The following is a 20,428-nucleotide window of genomic DNA, read 5'->3' as shown; positions in this document are numbered from 1 at the left end:
AGTGACAAATGACAGTTATGAATTTCGCTATCGAAAATGACGTGGTGCAAAGGGTTATGAATTTGTTTTAAATTGTATTTACAAATGTATTCAGCAATATTTTACCAGTAAATACTTTAATAATACACATAAAGGTATACAGGATTTAAAATGATAGAAATATCGGATACACAGAGTAAGTGGCATCATGTATTTAAAGTCTTTCGTGTTGTTTTTGGCTCTTCAATTTTAAAGCAATCGTAATTTTATCAATGAAGATAGCTTCTGTTGAATGAGTTCCCATTTATATTATACTAGCTGACGTCGCGCGGTTTCACCCGCGTGGTTCCCGTTCCCGTAGGAATACAGGGATAATATATAGCCTATAGCCTTCCTCGGTAAATGGGCTATCTAACACTGAAAGAATTTTTCAAATCGGACCAGTAGTTCCAGAGATTAGCGCGTTCAATCAAACAAACAAACAAACAAACAAACAAACTCTTCAGCTTTATTATATTAGTATATTAGTATAGATTACATATGTATTATGAGTTTTATCAAGTGGTCAAATTATCAACAATTTTGGAACATCACAAATCGTCAATTACATACATTTTTTACTTAAGTTGAGTATTTTTCTGTAAAATCTTATCATACAAACCAACAAACAATCAAATCTTAACTTTTTATAATTTTAGGTGTAAGATAACCAAAATTTTGTCTATACTCTGACAAAATCACATAAATTTTAGCGATACTGTAGCGTCTCAACAGTGGCAGAATTTTTCAAATCAGTTCAATAGTTCCAGAGCCTAATAAAAACATACAAACAAACAATCAAATCTTTTCTCTTTATAATATTAGTATAGATTATGAGTAATACTTTGTTATCAACCCATATTTGGCTCACTGCTGAGCTTGAGTCTCCTCTCACTATGAGAGGGGTTAGGCCAATAATCCACCACGCTGGCCCAATGTGGATTGGCAGACTTCACACACGCAGAGAATTAAGAAAATTCAGGTTTCCTCGCGTTTAAGACACGTGATATTTAATTTCTTAAAATGCCAACTGAAAAGTTGAAGGCCCCAGACCAGATTTGAACCCACACCCTCAGGAATCTGAAGCAGGGGTCATATCCACTGGGCTATCACGGCTCACAATAGTTTTAATTAACACCTCAATAGCTCAATGGCATTCAGCATCTTTTGCTGTGGCATAGTGTACCTTGGATCTCTGATCTTGAGGCCCTGTATCAGAATCAGTTGGGGGCCCAATACAAATGAAGGGTAAAGTTTTCTCACAAAAGAAACAAAAATGTGTGCCTAAAATAAATATGACACTGACTATACCACAGCCTTTCTTGATGAGGACTGTTTAATAACTAAGGAATTAGAAATGAAGGTAGAAAACGCATGTAATTACATAACTTATTTATTTTAAATTATGTATAGTTTGGTTATAAAATGTTATATTAACCATATCTAAGTTTTCTAAGCTTATAAATCAAATTTATTTTTATTAATTTAAGAGCAAGTTAATTATAATTAATAATAGGTGTGAAATGACTAGTGATTTATACCCTCATTTTTAATTTGTTTGTTAGTAAACAGTACTTATCAAAAAAGTCTGTAGTATAGGGAAAAAAACATTGCTTTTCTTTACTTTTGTCATTTTCGGGCAGCACCAGATTAAGTGAGACAGTTTTTCTAATTTCCAATTTCTCACATAAGGGACCCCTGTTGTCTGGGGGCCCCGTATCATTGATATGGCCCTGGCTGATACAGCAGTAGCTACACCCTTGATCTTTTCACAACAATCTCCAATAATAAGCTACAGATTCTCAAACAAATAAAACACAGGAAGTGGAACTGGACAGAACTTGTCTTACATCGTTCATCTGGTGTTGTATATGAGTCCTTCCAGTGGCATTCTTGTGGGGGCCGGAGAAGACGTGGTAGGCCTTTTTTTTTTATTCTTTACAAGTTAGCCCTTGACTACAATCTCACCTGATGGTAAGTGATGATGCAATCTAAGATGGAAGCGGGCTAACATGTTAGGAGGAGGATGAAATCCACACCCCTTTTGGTTTCTACACGTCGTACTGGAACGCTAAATAGCTTGGCGGTACGTCTTTGTCGGTAGGGTGGTAGCTAGCCACCGCCAAAGCCTCCCACCAGCCAAAAAACAAACAAACAGGCCAAAGTCAACATGGAAATTGACCATTTAAAGGGAGTTGAAGGCTTCTGGTCTGTCCTGGATAACACTCAAGATTGCAGTCCACTATAGCTCTGTCTGTAAAAAGTTCGTTTCAGCTCTATGCACCTTCAGGTGTTAAAATAGTTAAACAAGAAGAACTCTATTAATCTTCATTAGCATATCTACGAAGGCTCAGGCCATATGTGTTACATCAAGTTTATTATTAGTATTATAATAGAATTCCATATCAGTAGGTACAGGTCCATTCTAGGGTAGGTACAGGTTCATTCTAGAGTAGGCACATTCTAGGGTGGGCATGGACCAACCGCCTATGCTAATATTAAATAATACTTAGTCCTGTAGTACGTCTTTCAAAGGTTGTTGGTTATGCTTTTCAGAGATTGGCGTTGGGCTCGCTGGTTTTGGTATGACGTTCCTCTTCCTCGGCGTGCTACTTCTATTTGATAAGGGACTGCTGGCTATCGGAAATGTGAGTGCATTATTTGTGTTGTTTTTCAAACTGATGTCAAGAAAAATTGCCCAAATGGAAGAGTAGTTATAATTATCTTGTTCCTGAATTAATGAAAATTTTTTCACAAATCTCGTGGGAAGCATGGACTTCTGGGATGAAAAGTAAGTATAAATATGAAGCGTTTATTGAAAGTACAAGGCCAGTACGCACAGGCTGAGACTGCTCGCGTCAAATTGCAAAAAGCAAATTATTTTTGTAACTATACATCGTCATTACGCTGTATAAATATATTACGTACATTTTCCAGTTACGCGCGCTTTCATTTTGAACGAATAATATTAGGTCAGTGTTCACTGAATTATCCTCAGAAAGTATACGCGACCAGTTCGCAAAAATCTTGGATATTTTCGAGAACTTTATTATGTTTTAAAAAGAATTAAATTTCAGGGGTGGAATTTCGAAAAATCTTTAGTAAATTTTGTATTTTTTTTATAGTACAAATTTTTGCCAATGCAACTTGAAAAATGAAGCGCTTTCCATACAAATTTTCAACCCCTATTTCACCCCCTTCTGTTTTATTTTCGCGACAGGTATTCTATAACCTTCTTCGTATTATAGTCTCAAATCGTGCCATGTTTAATTTGGATTCATTCTGTAGTTTCAGCGTGATGCCCAGTCAACAATAAGGCGGACAGACAGACAAAAATAAATATTTTTGTCTTCGGTATAGATTCAAACTAAAATTTTGGAAATATCTTCAATGTACAAAATTTGACCGTTTACAGTTACATTATAAGTATAGATTATAAATCACTGTATTTAACTAACACGCGATAAAAATACGTAAAATCTAGGTGAAATTCTAAAAACAGATTACAGGAACAGTTACGAAAGTAAATAAATAGTAGATTGTTATACAAGGGGCTAAAAAGACCCATTATATACGAGGTAGACCTAAATAGAAACCGAATTTATAATGGGTTTAGCCCCACGTGTTACACTCTGTTTTTCACTACGATTGCGAGAAAATAAAATAGTTTAGTACAATATTCAATGATTTATTTTAATTAAAAATTAAATGTACAAAGTCTACAATTTTGGATATTAAGGGAGATGCTTTTACCCGGTAACATAATTTCCGACTACTTTGAAGATGAATAATGAATATATGAGGTAAACGCGGGAGATAATAGTTTAAAAAACTCCTTTCGTAAGTGAATCCATTCGTTGTTGTTTTCTTCACTTATTAAATTTTTTGTAGCTATCGGAGGTAAGTATTTAAGTAAATGCGTCTCGACTTTGATGGTAACAGATTGAAAATTTCATCCATCTCCAAATTAGGATCACCATTCTCACTAGACGAAGACAACAATAACAATTATTTCGGAAAAAAATCAAGTGTGTATTATTCACGCCAATTGTTTTTTAAATTCTCGCTTTTTAATTTTATTTTTTTCACGTGAGAAAAAGGCAAAGGTATTACACTGTAAAGGATGTCCCATGTCTTCAAATCTCGCTCTATTCGCAACTCAATAAAAATTAAATAAAAAATAAACGCATTCCACAGACAAGAACGCTGCATTTCATTCCAATTTAAAGTTTTTTATTTATTTTTCAAAACAATCAGGGCCTTATCTATAATGATTCTATTTTCGAATAAAACCTCCTCCGTTTTATAGTAGGCTAGTACTTGGCTAGTACTCGTAACAGACAACAGTAACGTAACAGTAAACAAAATTACTTTAGCCCCTAGAGGCTAATATGCTTGTTTAGCCCCGCTGCGGAGTGGTAATATGACAGTGTTTTTGAGCAAGAGTAGTGAAAAAGTTTTTTTTTAATACTTTATTAATAAGAGTAATTTGTTTCAGATCCTATTCATAAGCGGGCTAGCCTGCGTCATAGGCCTGCAGAGGACGTTCTTCTTCTTCTTCCAGAGGCACAAAGTGAAAGCATCGGCGGCCTTCTTTGGCGGCATCACCGTGGTACTGCTCGGGTGGCCCATGGTGGGGATGATCGCTGAGATATACGGGTTCTTGCTACTGTTCAGGTGAGAATGTGAGATACGCGAGAATACCTTTTGAGAATTAATTGAAAAAAATAATAATACTGTTAAGCCGTGATAGCCCAGTGGATATGACCTCTGCCTCCGATTCCGCAGAGTGTGGGTTCGAATCCGGTCAGGGGCATGCACCTCCAACTTTTCAGTTGTGTGCATTTTAAGAAATTAAATATCACGGGTCTCAAACGGTGAAGGAAAACATCGTGAGGAAACCTGCATACCAGAGAATTTCTTAATTCTCTGCGTGTGTGAAGTCTGCCAATCCGCATTGGGCCAGCGTGGTGGACTACTGGCCTAACCCCTCTCATTCTGAGAGGAGACTCAAGCTCAGCAGTGAGCCGAATATGGGTTGATGACGACAAATAATACTGTAAAAGCTCCTTATTCACGCGGTATACTTTCTGAACCGCGAATACAGAAACCGTGAATATGGGAAGGGTATTTTATGCGCGATTTCGTCCGTCCTTAGACATCTTTAATCCAGCCCTTGCAGTATTATCGCTGTAAAAATTTAGGAACTTCTTCCGTTTTCCCAACATTTCCCTTCACTGCTCTGCTCCTGTTGATCGTAGAGTGATGAAAAGTATACTATAACCTGTCCAGGAGTATGAAGAATAATTGTACCAAGTTTCGTTAAAATCCATCCAGTAGTTTTTGTTTCTTTAAGGAACATACACAGATAGACAGACAAAAATTTTACTGAATACATTTTTGGCATCAGTATCAATCATTAATCATCCCTTGATAGATGAAGATTTTCGAAATGCACGCCTTTTAGCTATTAATTCATCTACCTTATCTTAATCTGACGTGCTGGTTGAGTATTTCTGAAGTTAGTTTTATTTTTGGTTGCAATAAACGTACCCACCAATATTAAGGGCTCATACTTGGTGGAGGTACTCAACAACGTGCAAGGTACTCTCTTATGTTCATCTGCCGCGCTCGAGTAAATGCAAAATTTCCTTCTTCAGCTCTCCTACTAATGGTATACTACTAATAGTATCGTCGTCGTCATAATCAACCCATATTCGGCTCACTGCTGAGCTCGAGTCTCCTCTCAGAATGAGAGGGGTTAGGTCAATAGTCCACCACGCTGGCCCAATGTGGATTGGCAGACTTCATACACGCAGATAATTAAGAAATACTCTGGTATGCAGGTTTCCTCACGATGTTTTCCTTCACCGTTTGAGACACGTGATATTTAATTTCTTAAAATGCACACAACTGAAAAGTTGGAGGTGCATGCCCCGGACCGGATTCGAACCCACACCCTCCGGAATCGGAGGCAGAGGTCATATCCACTGGGCTATCACGGCTCTACTAATATAATAGTACTACCTAATACATTTTTGCAAATTTCCAGGGGCTTCTTACCGGCTGCGGTAAACTTTCTACGGATGGTGCCCGTGTTAGGGTCGCTGCTCAACCTGCCCATCATTAGCGGAGTAAGTTTTTTTTTTAATTCTTTACAAGTTGGCCCACTACAATCTCACCTGATGGTAGGTGATGATGCAATGTAAGATGGAAGCGGACTAACTTGTTTTTAGGAGGATGAAAACTCTCCTTTCGGTTTCTACACGACGTCGTAGCGGAACGCTAAATCGTTTGGTGGTACGTCTTTGTCGGTAGGGTGGCAACTAGCCACAGTCGAAGCCTCTCACCAGTCAAACCTGGACCAATTAAGAAAATCTCAATCGGCCCAGCCGGGGATCGAACCCAGGACCTCCGTTTTGTAAATCCACCGCGCATACAACTGCGCCACGGAGGCCGTCAAAAATACCATAATATATGTATCTGGAATACATTTTTTTTATACTTACACGAAATGCTAAATCGCTTGGTGGTACGTCTTTGCCGGTAGGGTGGTAACTAACCACGGCCGAAGCCTCCCACCAGTCAGACCTGGACCAATTAAGAAAACCTCAATCGAACCCAGGACATCCGTCATGTAAATTAACCGCGCATACCACTGCGCCACGGAGCCCGTCAAAATACCATAATGTATCATCAATACATATGCATTACAAATTGAAATATATCTGTTTGTCTGGGCTAATCTCTGGAATTCTTTCTTCTCTCCGTTTTTCATTGGACGATAGAGAAGGTTACTGAGTTTTTTTTTTAAAGACCATTTGCTATATCTTTTAAATATGACCAATATTGCCATTCCCCTCCAACTAGTCGGGAAAGACTGTATTAGGAGTGGGTACGACAATAGACCAACGGGGCGGGGATCGAACCACCACCCCTCGGAAACGGGGCGTGGTGGTTCGATCCCGGAAATGCCTCCTTGAATTGAAACAGTTGTGCATTAGTGCCACTAGATGGCGCTGTTTCAATTCCTTAGAAATTCGCGTTTACGTTAACGCGATCGTCACAGTAACAAACGCCACTAGGCCCTCTGATCAGTGAGGATCTCTCTGTTGAACACTACCACATACATGTGATAGTTGTCGATAACTTAAAATTCAAAATTTTGAAAAACCCCAGAAGGTCATGAAATTATTAATTACACCATCGATCAAGTCATCAATATTCTCTTTTAGTGCGCTTTCATTTGAGACCCCACTCGAGTATTTTTTTTTTTTTAATTTTTTTTTATTCTTTACAAGTTAGCCCTTAATTGCAATCTCACCTGATGGTAAGTGATGATGCAGTCTAAAATGGAAGCGGGCTAACTAGAAGGAGGATGAAAATCCACACCCTTTTTGGTTTCTACACGGCGTTTCGAGTATATTTGCAGACATTCAGTTGTTCTTCCCCACTTTCACCCCCCACAACTTTTAAACGGCTCAATCGATTTTCATCAAACATGTCTAAAAACACTCCCACATTAGTCACCTTTCATACAAAAAAAAAACTAAAAACTAAATTGAAATAGCTTCATTCACATTTCATACAAAAACAAATTAAAAACTAAATTGAAATAGCTTCATCAGTAAGACTTTGCTCCAGGAAGTCTAAAAACTGTTTATACATATATGTAATGTAAGTAAACGCAAAATTGTGCATGTGTGCTCAGAAACTAAATTCGGATCACTTTTTGCGGTGATTTTGCAATATAACATATCCATAGTATAAAATATCGTTGGGTCTGGCCATCGATCTCCTACTGAGTGGATGCACAATCGCGACCAAAAGACGTCCCCACTCAATGAGTGCCAAACACAACTTGGCACTCAATTCAAGTAGTTGCATTTGCAAATTCAACCTTAAACTCAACACAAGGTTTAGAAATCTGCTCTGGTTACTTGGCAGACAGTCTACACTGAGACTTAACAACAAATTGCTCATTTACTGTGCAGTCTTGAAACCTATCTGGCTTTACGGGATTCAGCTGTGGAGCACCTGCAGTAAATCCAACGCAATGCGTATCCAACGGATCCAAAATAATATATTAAGGACTATTACTAATGCCCCTTGGTTTACTCGCAACGATGAAACCCACCAATATCTGGAAATGCCAACTATCTTTGAGGAAATCATAAACAACTGTAGAAAACATAAAGAAAGGCTGACCCGACATCCCAATCGCCTCGCTAACTCACTGGTGGTAGCGCCGCGAATCAAACGCCTGAAGCGAGCTGACGTGCTCGATGAGTAGTTGATGGCAGAGCTCTGGCTCTCCTGTCAGAAACCGTCCCACAGAACTCACCTGCTTATAGTCTAACGCCTGATCGCAGATATCAAGAAAAGAAAAAAAAACCTTAAACTCAATCCTTAAGGTTGAATTTGCTCTGAATTTGGGATTTTATTGAATATTGGACTATATTTAAAGGTATACTTAATTTTCTTTACCAATAATTCTAAAAATGTCAAAGCAAAATTGGCCAGTTTTTAAGTAAAATTTTCTATATGATTGTGCGTCCTTTGATTATAAGAGGTCAATGGGTCCCTAAATTAAAAAAATTCTTTAAATTTAAAATTTTTTTTTTCCAGATCGTCGACAGGATAGCAGGCGACAACGGCCGTAATATGGTATGATAAGTTGCCATACCAAAAAATAAAACAAATAATAGACTATAAACATTATGAAGTGGAAATATTATCTGTGGTGTGAACGTAATGTCGTGTGCATGTTTTTTTAAATTATATTAAAAAAATAAAGGACTCCATCAAAATAGTTGATAAGTATTATTTTGTTATTATCTGATATAATTAATAATAATTAAAAATATAGTGATAATAAATTTTAACTTTTACTTGTGACACGTAATTTTTAATTAATACTAATCTTTTTAGCCGACGTTTAAAAGTTTTTTTTTTAATGGATCTGGTATAGTAGGTTCTTGCCTTTTTAGCCGATTAAAAAAAAAACAGGTTGTCAATATAGGTAATAATATTGTCAGGATTGTACAGTTTGTATTCTAAAGTAGTATATTAATTTACTCTTTGATTCTAAACCAGCTTCTAGACGTGTTATATTGATTACACTACATGATTATTTTTAGCTGACATTTAATTTTTTTTTTGCTCTGTTATAGTTCTTGGGTTTCTAAGGTTCTTGCCTTTTATGTAGGTTTTTTTTTTAATGTTTTTTACCTCATACTTCCAAAAGTGCCATTTAATTTTCATGAAAATCGGTTTAGTATTTTTTTTTAGTAAAAATCCAAATAACTGAAATACATCTTTGGAGTCGGTTAAATTTTTATGTTTAAAAGATTATAGTCGATTAAAAAAGCAGGTTGTCAATTTGATCCGTATGTACCTATACTATGTATGTATTGTATTCTAAACCAGCTTCTAGACAAGTTAAGTGCAATTGAGGTACGACTTATTTCTTTTTAGCTGACATTTTAAAGTTTTTTTTTTTAAAGTGATTCTCTGTTGAACGTTCTAGCTTTTTAGCCGATTAAAAAAGAGCAAATTGTATGTTGGACCCGTATGTATGTAATATTCTAAGTATTGGACAGTTTCATAAGTTACTCTATAACAGTTTTTGTGTGCCAAAAGTGTGTATTTTGTATGTCTGTGTTTGTCCATGCATATCTCAAAAAACAAATCCAATCAAACCGAATTGTTTATTTGTTGACACAGTATATAAAGGTTTTAAAAATAATTATAATTATATTAAATTGTGTTTGTAACACGCCTGATAGGTATTAATATTATCTAATTACCTTCATTTTAAACAAAAAAATATAATCACAGCATAAAGAATGATACAGAAAAAACGAATACATTCTCGAGTCAGTACGACACGAACCGCGTCAGTAATTATCAATATTATTCAAGAAAAATGGCGTCTTATGTTTTTAAATATTTTAAAAACTGTTCACAAAAACTAAAGAAATAAGGTGGAGTATTTTTGATTGGTTATTTCTGATTATTATATTAATTTACGTAATTGTTGTTAGTGTTAAATTTTGAAATACAAATTATGAAAAAAGTTTGTATATGCGGATGTCAAGGAGACGCGTGGCTTTTTTTGAAGTGATACTTTTTTAGGCGTATGAGGGTAAAATTTTTACAGATGTAACGTCACGCCGGTATGCAACGGAAGTGTCGAAAGAGAGAGATAGAGCGATCGAGACCGATTGAGAGAGAGTAAGACAGGGCGAACGTAGCATGAAGCAACTAGTCGTGGAGTGAGAGTAGGGAGCAAGCAAGTGAGAAAGATTGAGAGAAAAAGTGAGACAGAGCGAACGTATCACGCACAGTGCTATGGATGAGAGGTGGGAGAGAGCTATAGTGAGAAAGATTGAACGAGAGAGAGAAAACGAGAGAGAGAATACGAGATATCGAGAAATAATACACGCCATATTGGTTGTGTATTCGTTTACTAGTTAATTATTAGAACTTTAGATGGAATTTCTGTCGTATAGCGTCATTTGCAGTAAACGCAGATTTTTCATTTATTTACAATATTATTAGCCCTTATACAGTGTATAAACAGTGAGAGATTTGTATAAATATAAACAATATTTATAAATTAGATCGCCAAAGAAGTTTCACTTCTGGCATGTGTACTTTGTACGCACGCATTTTTTTTTTATTGGTTGCACCCACAGATATAAGAGGTAACTAGATTTATAAAGTGTCAATTCTTTGTACTGAAACCAGCGTACCCAGGGGCGTGGCCTAAATGACTGTTTAATATTTAGTGAAAAATGAAATATGTCACCCTTACTTTAGAGTTGAATATTATTTATTCCTTTTGTCCCAGAACAAAACAAGACTGCTAGTACATGCGCGGGCACGCTTGCGTTGTTCCGCACACCCGGGTGTACGCGGGCCACGCCCCCTTGCTACTTCTATTGCTAAAAGCGTTAGCTTTTAGCGCTGTCTGTTCTGTGGTTGCACCGGCGTCAGCACGCAGTTTGTAAAGACTCTGGTTACTCTGTGTTTAGTAATGAACAATTTAAGACCTGTTGAAAAAAAGTGTCAACTAGCCTTTTATATAGATTTCAAAACCACGACTCTACGCAGTCTTGTCTGCCCTAGAGAGACAGAAAGAGACAGACAGTAAACCAATAGCGGCTGAACCGGAAATATCGCATTATCATTTAACATCGTTCGTTCGTTCGTTCGTTCGTTCATCGTTATGTTATGCGTGGTGGGTTTAGGCTACATTTAATCTTCCAGTGGCGTGCACTTCATAAATGCAAATAGGCACTGCCTACCCTAAGGATTTAATACAAACCTACGTTGGACCACAGAGTACATAGTTAAACAATTTTTCAATTTTTACTTATAGTGCATACCCTAGTTAAACCTTAGGCACGCCACTGATCTTTTCGTATACGGAGAGAGACTATTTCCTATTTTGGCCTTTATTATCAATCTATTAAAATAAACAATAAACCAATAATTGACATAATGTCATATATACAGGATGCCCGGGAGTATTTTCCATAAATCAGGTGTTGTATTTTTTACCGAAAATTAATTAAAAATGTTTAAAGATCATGTGTTCTAAAATTAATATTTTTAGAGTAGGTAATTAATATTTCTTTTGTAAATAAGAAGAAGAAGAAGAAAGAAGAAGAAGAAATATACTTTATTGTACATTAAAAACAAAAATAAACAATAACTTATAATAACACTTAGAAACTAATGTACAAATGGCGGTCTTATCGCTAAAGAGCGATCTCTTCCAGACAACCACTGTGGAAGAGAAAAAAAAAACATAAGCACCGATTCGGGTATACGCACACAAAAATAAGAAAAGTTAAGTAATTTAAATACATAAATATTAAGCAATAATACATAATAATAATACATAGACTATACTTAACTACATCATACATATATACAAAGAAATACATATATACATACATACATACATACACACATACACACATACATACATACATACATACATACATAAATAGATCTCAAAATGTGTCTCTTATACGCATCCTTATAATTATGACGAAGCCAAACTTTAAAATTTTAAAATGCAAGAATATTAAGCAATAAGACCGCCTTTGCACATGCATGTTTTCTATGTTTTATTTTGTTTTCTTTGTTATTGTTTTTGTTTTGTGCAATAAAGTATAAATAAATAAATAGATAGATAAAGGCGTATGTTACATGGATTGTCGGAATTATTTGAATTACTTTATATGAAAACATATTTTTTATTTTTTAGTTAAAAACATATTAGTTAATATATTAGTTAATACTCCCGAGCACCCTGTATAGTATGATACAAAAACAAATGTCATCCGGTGCTTACTGGTGGATATCATGTATGTAAATGACATTTTGCCAATGGTGATGCTAATAACTATGAATAATAATGATTTTTAAAGTAATTTCTTTACAGGACCTTGCATGATGACTATATACGGAGGAACAACAAACGACTACACAAAATAACATTCCTATAGATATTTAAGATATTGTTTTTACTCGTAGTATAGTCAGATACAATCTTTATGAAGTTTCGGAACATCGTGTGTCAAACTGCGCTATACAAGATTTTAGGTATCACCGGTTACGTAGGGGCGGCAGGCGGACAGTCGCCTCACGAGTCTTTTTTTTAGCGTATTTTAAGCTCTATACAAGATTTTAGGTATCACCGGTTACATAGGGGCGTCAGGCAGCACAGTCGCCTCACGCGTATTTTTAGCGTATTTTATGTATGAACAGCGCTTACTGACGTGCGCTGCACATCGGAGATGTCATAAAGATTGCATCCTATTATATTATATTTTTGTTAAACAGTGTTGTAGACTCCGGCAAGTAAGTTGGACCAAAATGACATTTGTCTGCGCAGATAAAATTGTAAACAAAAGTGTAATGGTAGTCGTCCACAAATCCGCATCGTGTCGAACGCATCGCATCAAACGGATCGTAGTATTCTTTGTATAGAAGTCAAAGAAGTGCGTCCACTGATCCGTATCGTACGGCTCGCATCAGAACGGATTTTATCTATCGTGAATTGATGCGACGCGTTCGATACGTACTGTTATGGGGGTAGAATCATACGACTTTTTTAAAAATATATTTTTTTAATTAATTAACATTATTAAATTAGTTTTAGTTTCTAATTAGTTGCTTAAATATCGATTATATTTTTCCGAATCCGTTATTCGCGTTTGGACACGACACGTCAGACAAATATAGTTCAGCCTCCGTGGCGCAGTGGTATGCGTGGTGGATTTACAAAACGGAGGTCCTGGGTTCGATCCCCAGCTGGTCAGATTGAGATTTTCTTAATTGGTCCAGGTCTGGCTGGTGGGAGGCTTCGGCCGTGGCTAGTTACCACCCTACCGGCAAAGACGTACCGCAAAGCGATTTAACGTTCCGGTACGATGTCGTGTAGAAACCGAAAGGAGTGTAGATTTTCATCCTCCTCCTAACAAGTTAGCCCGCTTCCATCTTACACTGCATCATCACTTACCATCAGGTGAGATTGTAGTAACTTGTAAAGAAAAAAAAAGCCTGAGACGTCATGTCGCTAACACTTACATTACTGCGCACTACAGTTCAAGTTGCATGCCGCTTACTATACTAGTTGGTAGGGAGTGCATTATTGCATCTATGAAGTGCACGCAGTCCTGAGACTTGGGTTTGAATCCATTAGATTTTTTTCAATTAAATTTATATTTCTAAAAAAAAATATTTAATTATCGAAAGAGAGCGTTGGACAGACGTTACATTTTCTTTTTAAATAATATTTGCTATATTTACGACAATAGTCCAGTCCAGAGATATGGTTTTACCGTGGTAGCTATGGTGCTATGAAAATCTATTAAAAAAAATAAACCATTTTCACTTGGACAGTTGAAAGAAATCTTAATCTTAAAAAGAGTCTAAAAATGTTGTGTACACAGGACAATGCAGTGTTTTTTTTTTAATTTATCAATAATCCTAATGTATATACATTGATTTATTAAACGATTTTATTTTGTGTTTTATTATTGTTTTATAAATTATTTTTTTTAACCGATGGTATCTCACAAATATTAAAAAGCGGTAAAAGTATAGTAAGTAAGGGGTAATCTCTGGATCTACTAAACTTCTTTTACCACTAGAAGACCACGTTATTTGTGAGTGTCATAGGCTACATTTTATCCCCATATTCTCACGGGGACGGGAACTATTCGGGTGAAACTGCTAGTGCTATTAAGAGAAAACAAATGTTTTTTTGTATGTAACGAGTAAACTTAAAAATTACTGGACCTGTTTGAAAAGTTCTTTCACCAATAGATTGATTTTTTATATATAAGCTATATTTTAACCCTGTATTTTCACGGGAACCCGAACTACATTGGTTAAACCACAAGGTTCTTCTAGTGTATATGAAAGAAAGAAAGAAAGAAAATATTGTATTTGGAAACACACACACACACATAATACACAGAAGACAACAAATGAAAAAAAAGAAGAAAGAAATTTTAAAAATATTGATAACTAATAGTTTAAAGTTAATTAAATAAATCCAAAAAATGTGTGGTAGCAAAATGGTAATATCTAGTTATAATAAATCTGTAGTGAGGTCAATTCTGTACATGAAATATATTTCCAAAATAACTATCAGAGGGTGATTAGTGATCGATACTGATGCCAAAAATGTATGTTATAGAAACAAAAACTACTCGACGGATTTTAACGAAACTTGCTACAATTATTCTACATACTCGTGTGCAGGTTATAGTATACTTTTCATCACGCTACGATCAATAGGAGCAGAGCAGTGAAGAGAAATGTTGGAAAAACGGGAGAAGTTACTCCATTTTTACAGCGATACTAATGTAAGGGCTGGATAAAAGAGGTATAGGGGCGGACGAAGTCGCGGGCGTCTGCTAGTCTATACTAATATTATAAAGAGGTAGTTTGTGGTATTGTAGGAAAAAACATCGTGGGAAAACCTGCACACCAGAGAATTTTCTTAATTCTCTACGTGTGTGAAGTCTGCCAATCTGCAATGGACCAATGTTTACTGTCTTTACCAATACCACCAACTTCCCAACTCCGGGGTACCATTAAGAATTTCTTTTTTAATAAAAATCCCAATCACATTTTTTGTTGACCTGACCCAGGTTTTTTTTAAAGAATATCATTTTTTTAATATGACTAATATTCCCTCCAACTAGTCGGGAAAGACTGTTAGGAGTGGGTACGACAAAAGACCAACGGGGCGGGGATCGAATCACCACCCCTCGATGATGAGTCCGACCGCTCCTACTGTTGAGCTATTGAGTCTTCAATTTGAACCCCGGACCACATTATAGCTGAACCAGTTAATCACGGAACCAATGTGCAGTTATAACTATTATATTAATAATGCAAAAGTGTCTGTCTGTTGCCTTTTCACGGCTAAACCACTGAACTGATTTGGATAAAATACGACCGACCATTTTGAGCCCAGCATTTTACAAAAAAAAACACCAACAAACAAAAAAAAACAAATGTGTGTGTCAGCTCAGACGCACGAATGGAGTTTACTCTCTCAGATCGACTGTCTAAATAGTGTATGTTGTCCCGCAGCATTCACTATGTACGTCTCAATACATACGCCTGAAAAGTGAAAGGTGCGCAACCGAGGTGCAGCAGGCCGCGGCGTGCGTAACTGGTGGCGAAAGCGCACGGTGAAAAGTGCCCAGAACAGAATAGGTTGCGCACAAAAACGTTACGCTATCATTCGTTCATCGAATTTTACTGCCCATTTTTTTAAACCAGGGGGCTATAGGTGAAAAATCGATTATTAAGGAGTAAACTCCAAAAATTACAAAAAGTCCTATAAGAATTAATGCGTGTTTTTGTTGAAATTGTAGAGAGAAAGAGAAGAAGGAAACGAAAAGAAAGACAGACGTCAAAGTCAATTTGACAGGTAATAACACAGACAGTCATAGACTTGAAAGTACGACGTTGACGTTTGGCACAGATAAAAATAATATAAATTTAAACAGGTAGGTACATTTTATAATGTATTATAGGTTGGCGGTGGCCCATTTATCTTGATTATGCAACTGTTAATCAAACTGAAATTAAAGTAGTCTAACGTCATGGAGATTTTATAAATTGATATATGTCGATTTGGTATATTGATTTTTTAATTCACTGATAATATATTGTAAAAGGCTATAAAATAAACTAGTATCAAATAGATGCGGAGTAGTGGAATGGTAAATTGGTAATCAAGTAATGAATGGGCAAAACAATCTATCCACGCGTGCGCGGTCGAGAGAATTCTAAATATGAAATGTGAATGTCTCAGACCAATTATAGAAGGACCTGTATCGCACTCATAGAACACGAACAAAATTGTCTGTCATTTTCTGAGGAAAACGAGCTTAGATTTGGTATATATCTTTTTTTTTTGTTTTTTTTTTTTAAATATTTTCCATATTTTTTTATAATCATCTTATACTAAACTAGAAGTTTGTGCCCGTTTTTTACACCATTCAATTACACAAAAAGGTACTTTTACGGAGCTCTTTAACCGACGAACACGATTACAACTATGAAACATCGATTATATAGATACAGTTTTTATAATCGCATTAGATCGTTGATCATATACTTTGATAGAAAAGTAACGTCTAACGAGGCAGGTCCTATACAATAATTGGTCTGAGGTGAATGTAAATGGCCAACCAAACGTGTGTAAAGTGTTTAGTATAATGTATCCTAATCTAAGCTCGTCACCCTCAGACAATTTTGTTAGTTTTGGGTGCGATACTAGTCCTTATGTATTTACTCTAAGGTACCTAAATATGTACATACTTATTTGAAACATATTTAATTGTTGTCTGTCTTTATGTTAAACAACACACTTATATAAATCATCACTATTATCCTATTTTAACATTCCAACATAACACCAGTCTAAAATTGATATACCTACCTACTGTAAGTCTGCGGGCGATAGAGCGAACTATGCTTAGAGTTTCTCTGTGCGAATTAAAAATGAGGAGATCCGCTGACGAACCAAAGTCACTGACATAGCTCAGCGAGTCGCGAAGCTGAAGTGGCAATGGGCGGGGCACATAGTTCGAAGAGCCGATGGACGTTGGGGTCCTAAGGTATTGGAATGGGGACCCCGCACCGGAAAGCGTAGTGGTCTACCCCACACTAGATGGACTGAGGACATCAAGCGGGTTGCAGGGAGCCGCTGGATGCTGGCGGCTGGAGAAAGTTGTTTGGAAGTCTATGTAAGAGGCCTATGTCCAGCAGTGGACGTCCATCGTCTGTTGTTGTTGATGAATGAAGATGATGATGATGATGATGATGATGATGATGATGAAAACTGATATTATGATTTAACTAGCTGAGCCGGCATACGCTGTTTGCCTTATAAATTACTAGCTGACGCCGCGCGGTTTCACCCGCGTGGTTCCCGTTCCCGTAGGATTATGGGGATAATATACATAGGCGCATACTGTGAATGGTCCAGTGCCTCCTCTAGAATTTTGGGCTACCGATTTAAAATTCTATGATGGACACCAAAATACAAAATTTATATAAAGAAAAATCAATAAAATCAGTCGCCCCTTTTCAGAGGTCAGCGTCCACAAACATTATAAACGACATTTCTATAATGAGTGTCGACTCTGTTCAGCGGTATGTCATAAGGTGGGTCTGGGCCCACCCTAGGAAATAATCCTAGATACGCCAATGATAATATATAGCCTTCCTCGATAAATGGGCTATCTAACACTGAAAGAATTTTTCAAATCGGACCAGTAGTTCCTGAGATTACGCGTTCAATCAAACAAACAAACCAACTCCTCCGCTTTATAATATTAGTAGTTAAAGATAAACGCGAAAGTTTGTATGGATGTTTGTTACTGATACGATTTGGCTGAAATTTGGAATGGAAATAGATTTTACTCTGGGTCACACGTCGACGACGAAATCGCGGGCGTTCGCTACCTTTGTTGTTACCTTTACAGGCTAAAAAGCTGAACCGATCAAGATGAATTTTGGTATTATGATAGATGGGACCATGGGGCAGAACATAGGCTACTTTTTGTTCCTAAAATAAAAAGGGAAGGAGAAGAAATAAGGGTTGAAAGTTTGTATGGAAAATCCTATAATTTGGGAGTTACATTTCACAGACAGTCACAGAGAAAAATTTTGCAAAATCATGAAAGAAATATGAAATGTTATGGTATTCAAGAATTTTCAAAATTTAATTTCCTAAAGCGTTGAAAGGGGTTCATGAAAACTTACACCAATCATTTTCAGACGAAGTCGCGGGCGTCCGCTAGTATTTTATATCAAAACTAATATTATAAAGCTGAAGAGTTTGATTGTTTGTTTGTTTGATCGAACGCGCTAATCTCAGAAACTACTGGTCCGATTTGAAAAATTCTTTTAGTGCTAGATAGCCCATTTATCGAGGAAGGCAGAGGAAGGCTATAGGCTATGTATTATCCCCGTATTTCTACGGGAACGGGAACCACATGGATGAAACCACTCGGCGTCAGCTAGTATTTGATAAATGACACTAATTTGCATATTGTAAAGGTTCATTCATCAAAACTGGACCCAACAATGTATCATACAATATGGTCACCTTAGGTATAGAGATAAACTGGAATTTCCAGCAGATCTTAGGCCACCTTAGATACTTTTCATCTCAGAAAATACATGGTTCCTGCGAATTTGTAAGAAAAAGAAGAAGAAGAAAAAGTTTATTGCACACAAAAATACAAAAATAATTAAAAATTAATAATTTAAACTTAGCATGCAAAGGCAGCCTTATTGCTATAAGCAATCTTTACCAGACAACGACATTACGAGAGTAAAACAAAATTTCACGCAAACGGATGCGATTATTATATACCAGTTCACGATTGATTCATTTTCACGACAACGTCATTCATATAGTTCCAAATTGCGTTTCGAATTGGAATTGGAATTGAGTCAATCCTTGAGGATGCTCCGGTTATGAAGTGAAACGTAACGAGGACTTTCGTAAGATGCTGGAGTGACATCGAAGAATTCGTCGTTGTTTCACGGAAAATATTAGAGAACAAATCAATTATTCACAACGACGAACATACAACGCCTGATTCTATTCGATACTCAAGTCTCAAAGCTATTAGTGTTAACTACTTAAGTGCATTTACAAATCTGTCACTGGCGCATCGATATATTACAGAGGGCAGCACCGACCCAGAACTTATTATGTCAGTCGAGCCAGTTTACGCCCGAGCCCGGGCAGCGACGGACGTGTCCCGGGGAGCGTGTCGCCCGCCTCCGTAAACCGACGAAATCGTACCCAAAAAAACCACGCGCACAATAAAATACACCAAAAACGTGACACCATGAATAAAAAAATGTAGGAAAACAGTGTTAACAACCACATAAATGGTACGCGTCGTGTTAAAATCGTTCCGTAAATCCCGGACTATCGTTCATCAGGATAAGAGTGAGACGGCACCTAGGAAAAAGGATAGGTTGATACATAAAACGTTTGTGATAATTAAAATTTGTAATTGAATTCGAATTTCGAAATTGTCCCATAGACAACAGTGGTTTGCGCAGTTTTTGTTGTGAAATCTGGATTTTGTTGTGTTTAAATAGTGCATTTATTGATGTAATTTATTAATATACATACCTACCTACCTACTGTAAGTATTACATGAGAAAATAGATACTTGCCTGTTAGTGCTAGTAAAATATGTTGTATGTTATAGTTTGCGTTCTTACCATTTTTTTTTTTATTGTTAATTTTAATGAGACGATTCATATTAAAGGCTTATGTTTTGCTTAAATATTAATTTTTAAATGCCATAAATACATACTGATACATTTTATTTTTTAAGCTTCATTATTTTTAGTTGTATTTTTTTTTGTGTTATACGTACTTATTTTTATTTAATACTTTAATTTAATTGTGAGCTACCTTTATAATTGTTTTAAATTAATCATAGACTAATATACCTACTTTTTGTGTTTTTTTGTGTTTTATTTATATTTTTTGTCTATTAATAAATAATGTTTAATAATTTTCGTTGCGTGTTTATTTTTGGTTTCTTCCCTAAAAATCCCTATTCCCGATATCCATAAGATATTTTGATTCTTAATTGCATGCAGCTATTAGGTAATTGTGGTAAGTTTATACATATAGGTACCTACTACAAAAGTTATTGTTCTATATTCGAAATATAGATATTAATTATGTGTAATATTTATTAATTCAATATTTATTAATTCGGTGTCCGTCAAATTGATTTTTTTTTTACTAATGAGCTTTACGGCTCTGGTTTCTAGCCCTTTTGAGCCCGTAGTCCGTAGTCCGTTAAATTGATCCATG

General features: G+C 36.1%; 2 protein-coding genes across 2 annotated transcripts in view; both read left to right on the top strand.

Moving 5' to 3' along the window:
* The first annotated feature begins 8 nt into the window (after nucleotides 1–8).
* On the top strand, nucleotides 9–14,075 carry LOC112053406 (vesicle transport protein GOT1B). Its single transcript, XM_024092810.2, has 6 exons — nucleotides 9–175; nucleotides 2,575–2,666; nucleotides 4,517–4,695; nucleotides 6,071–6,152; nucleotides 8,647–8,685; nucleotides 12,479–14,075. The coding sequence occupies exons 1-6, from the start codon at nucleotides 151–153 to the stop codon at nucleotides 12,488–12,490; spliced, it is 429 nt and encodes a 142-aa protein (XP_023948578.1). The 5' UTR covers nucleotides 9–150; the 3' UTR covers nucleotides 12,491–14,075.
* A 5,041-nt stretch (nucleotides 14,076–19,116) lies between these two features.
* Nucleotides 19,117–20,428, top strand: part of LOC112053404 (Kv channel-interacting protein 1) — a 133,868-nt gene continuing 132,556 nt past the window's right edge. Inside the window, exon 1 of the mRNA XM_024092807.2 lies at nucleotides 19,117–19,742. The gene's annotated coding sequence lies outside the window, so the exon portion shown is untranslated. The remainder of the gene's footprint in view (nucleotides 19,743–20,428) is intronic.

This window comes from Bicyclus anynana, chromosome 26, assembly GCF_947172395.1.
Source record: "Bicyclus anynana chromosome 26, ilBicAnyn1.1, whole genome shotgun sequence".
Lineage (NCBI taxonomy): Eukaryota > Metazoa > Arthropoda > Insecta > Lepidoptera > Nymphalidae > Bicyclus > Bicyclus anynana.
This window is presented reverse-complemented; position numbering and strand designations above follow the sequence as displayed.

Bases quoted from the DNA above. Each gene is read 5' to 3' on its own strand.
- LOC112053406 (XM_024092810.2), top strand. From the start codon at position 151: ATGATAGAAATATCGGATACACAGA. The intron at 4,696-6,070 runs GTGAGAATGTGA...GCAAATTTCCAG, and splicing joins GGGTTCTTGCTACTGTTCAG to GGGCTTCTTACCGGCTGCGG. The intron at 6,153-8,646 runs GTAAGTTTTTTT...TTTTTTTTCCAG, and splicing joins ACCTGCCCATCATTAGCGGA to ATCGTCGACAGGATAGCAGG.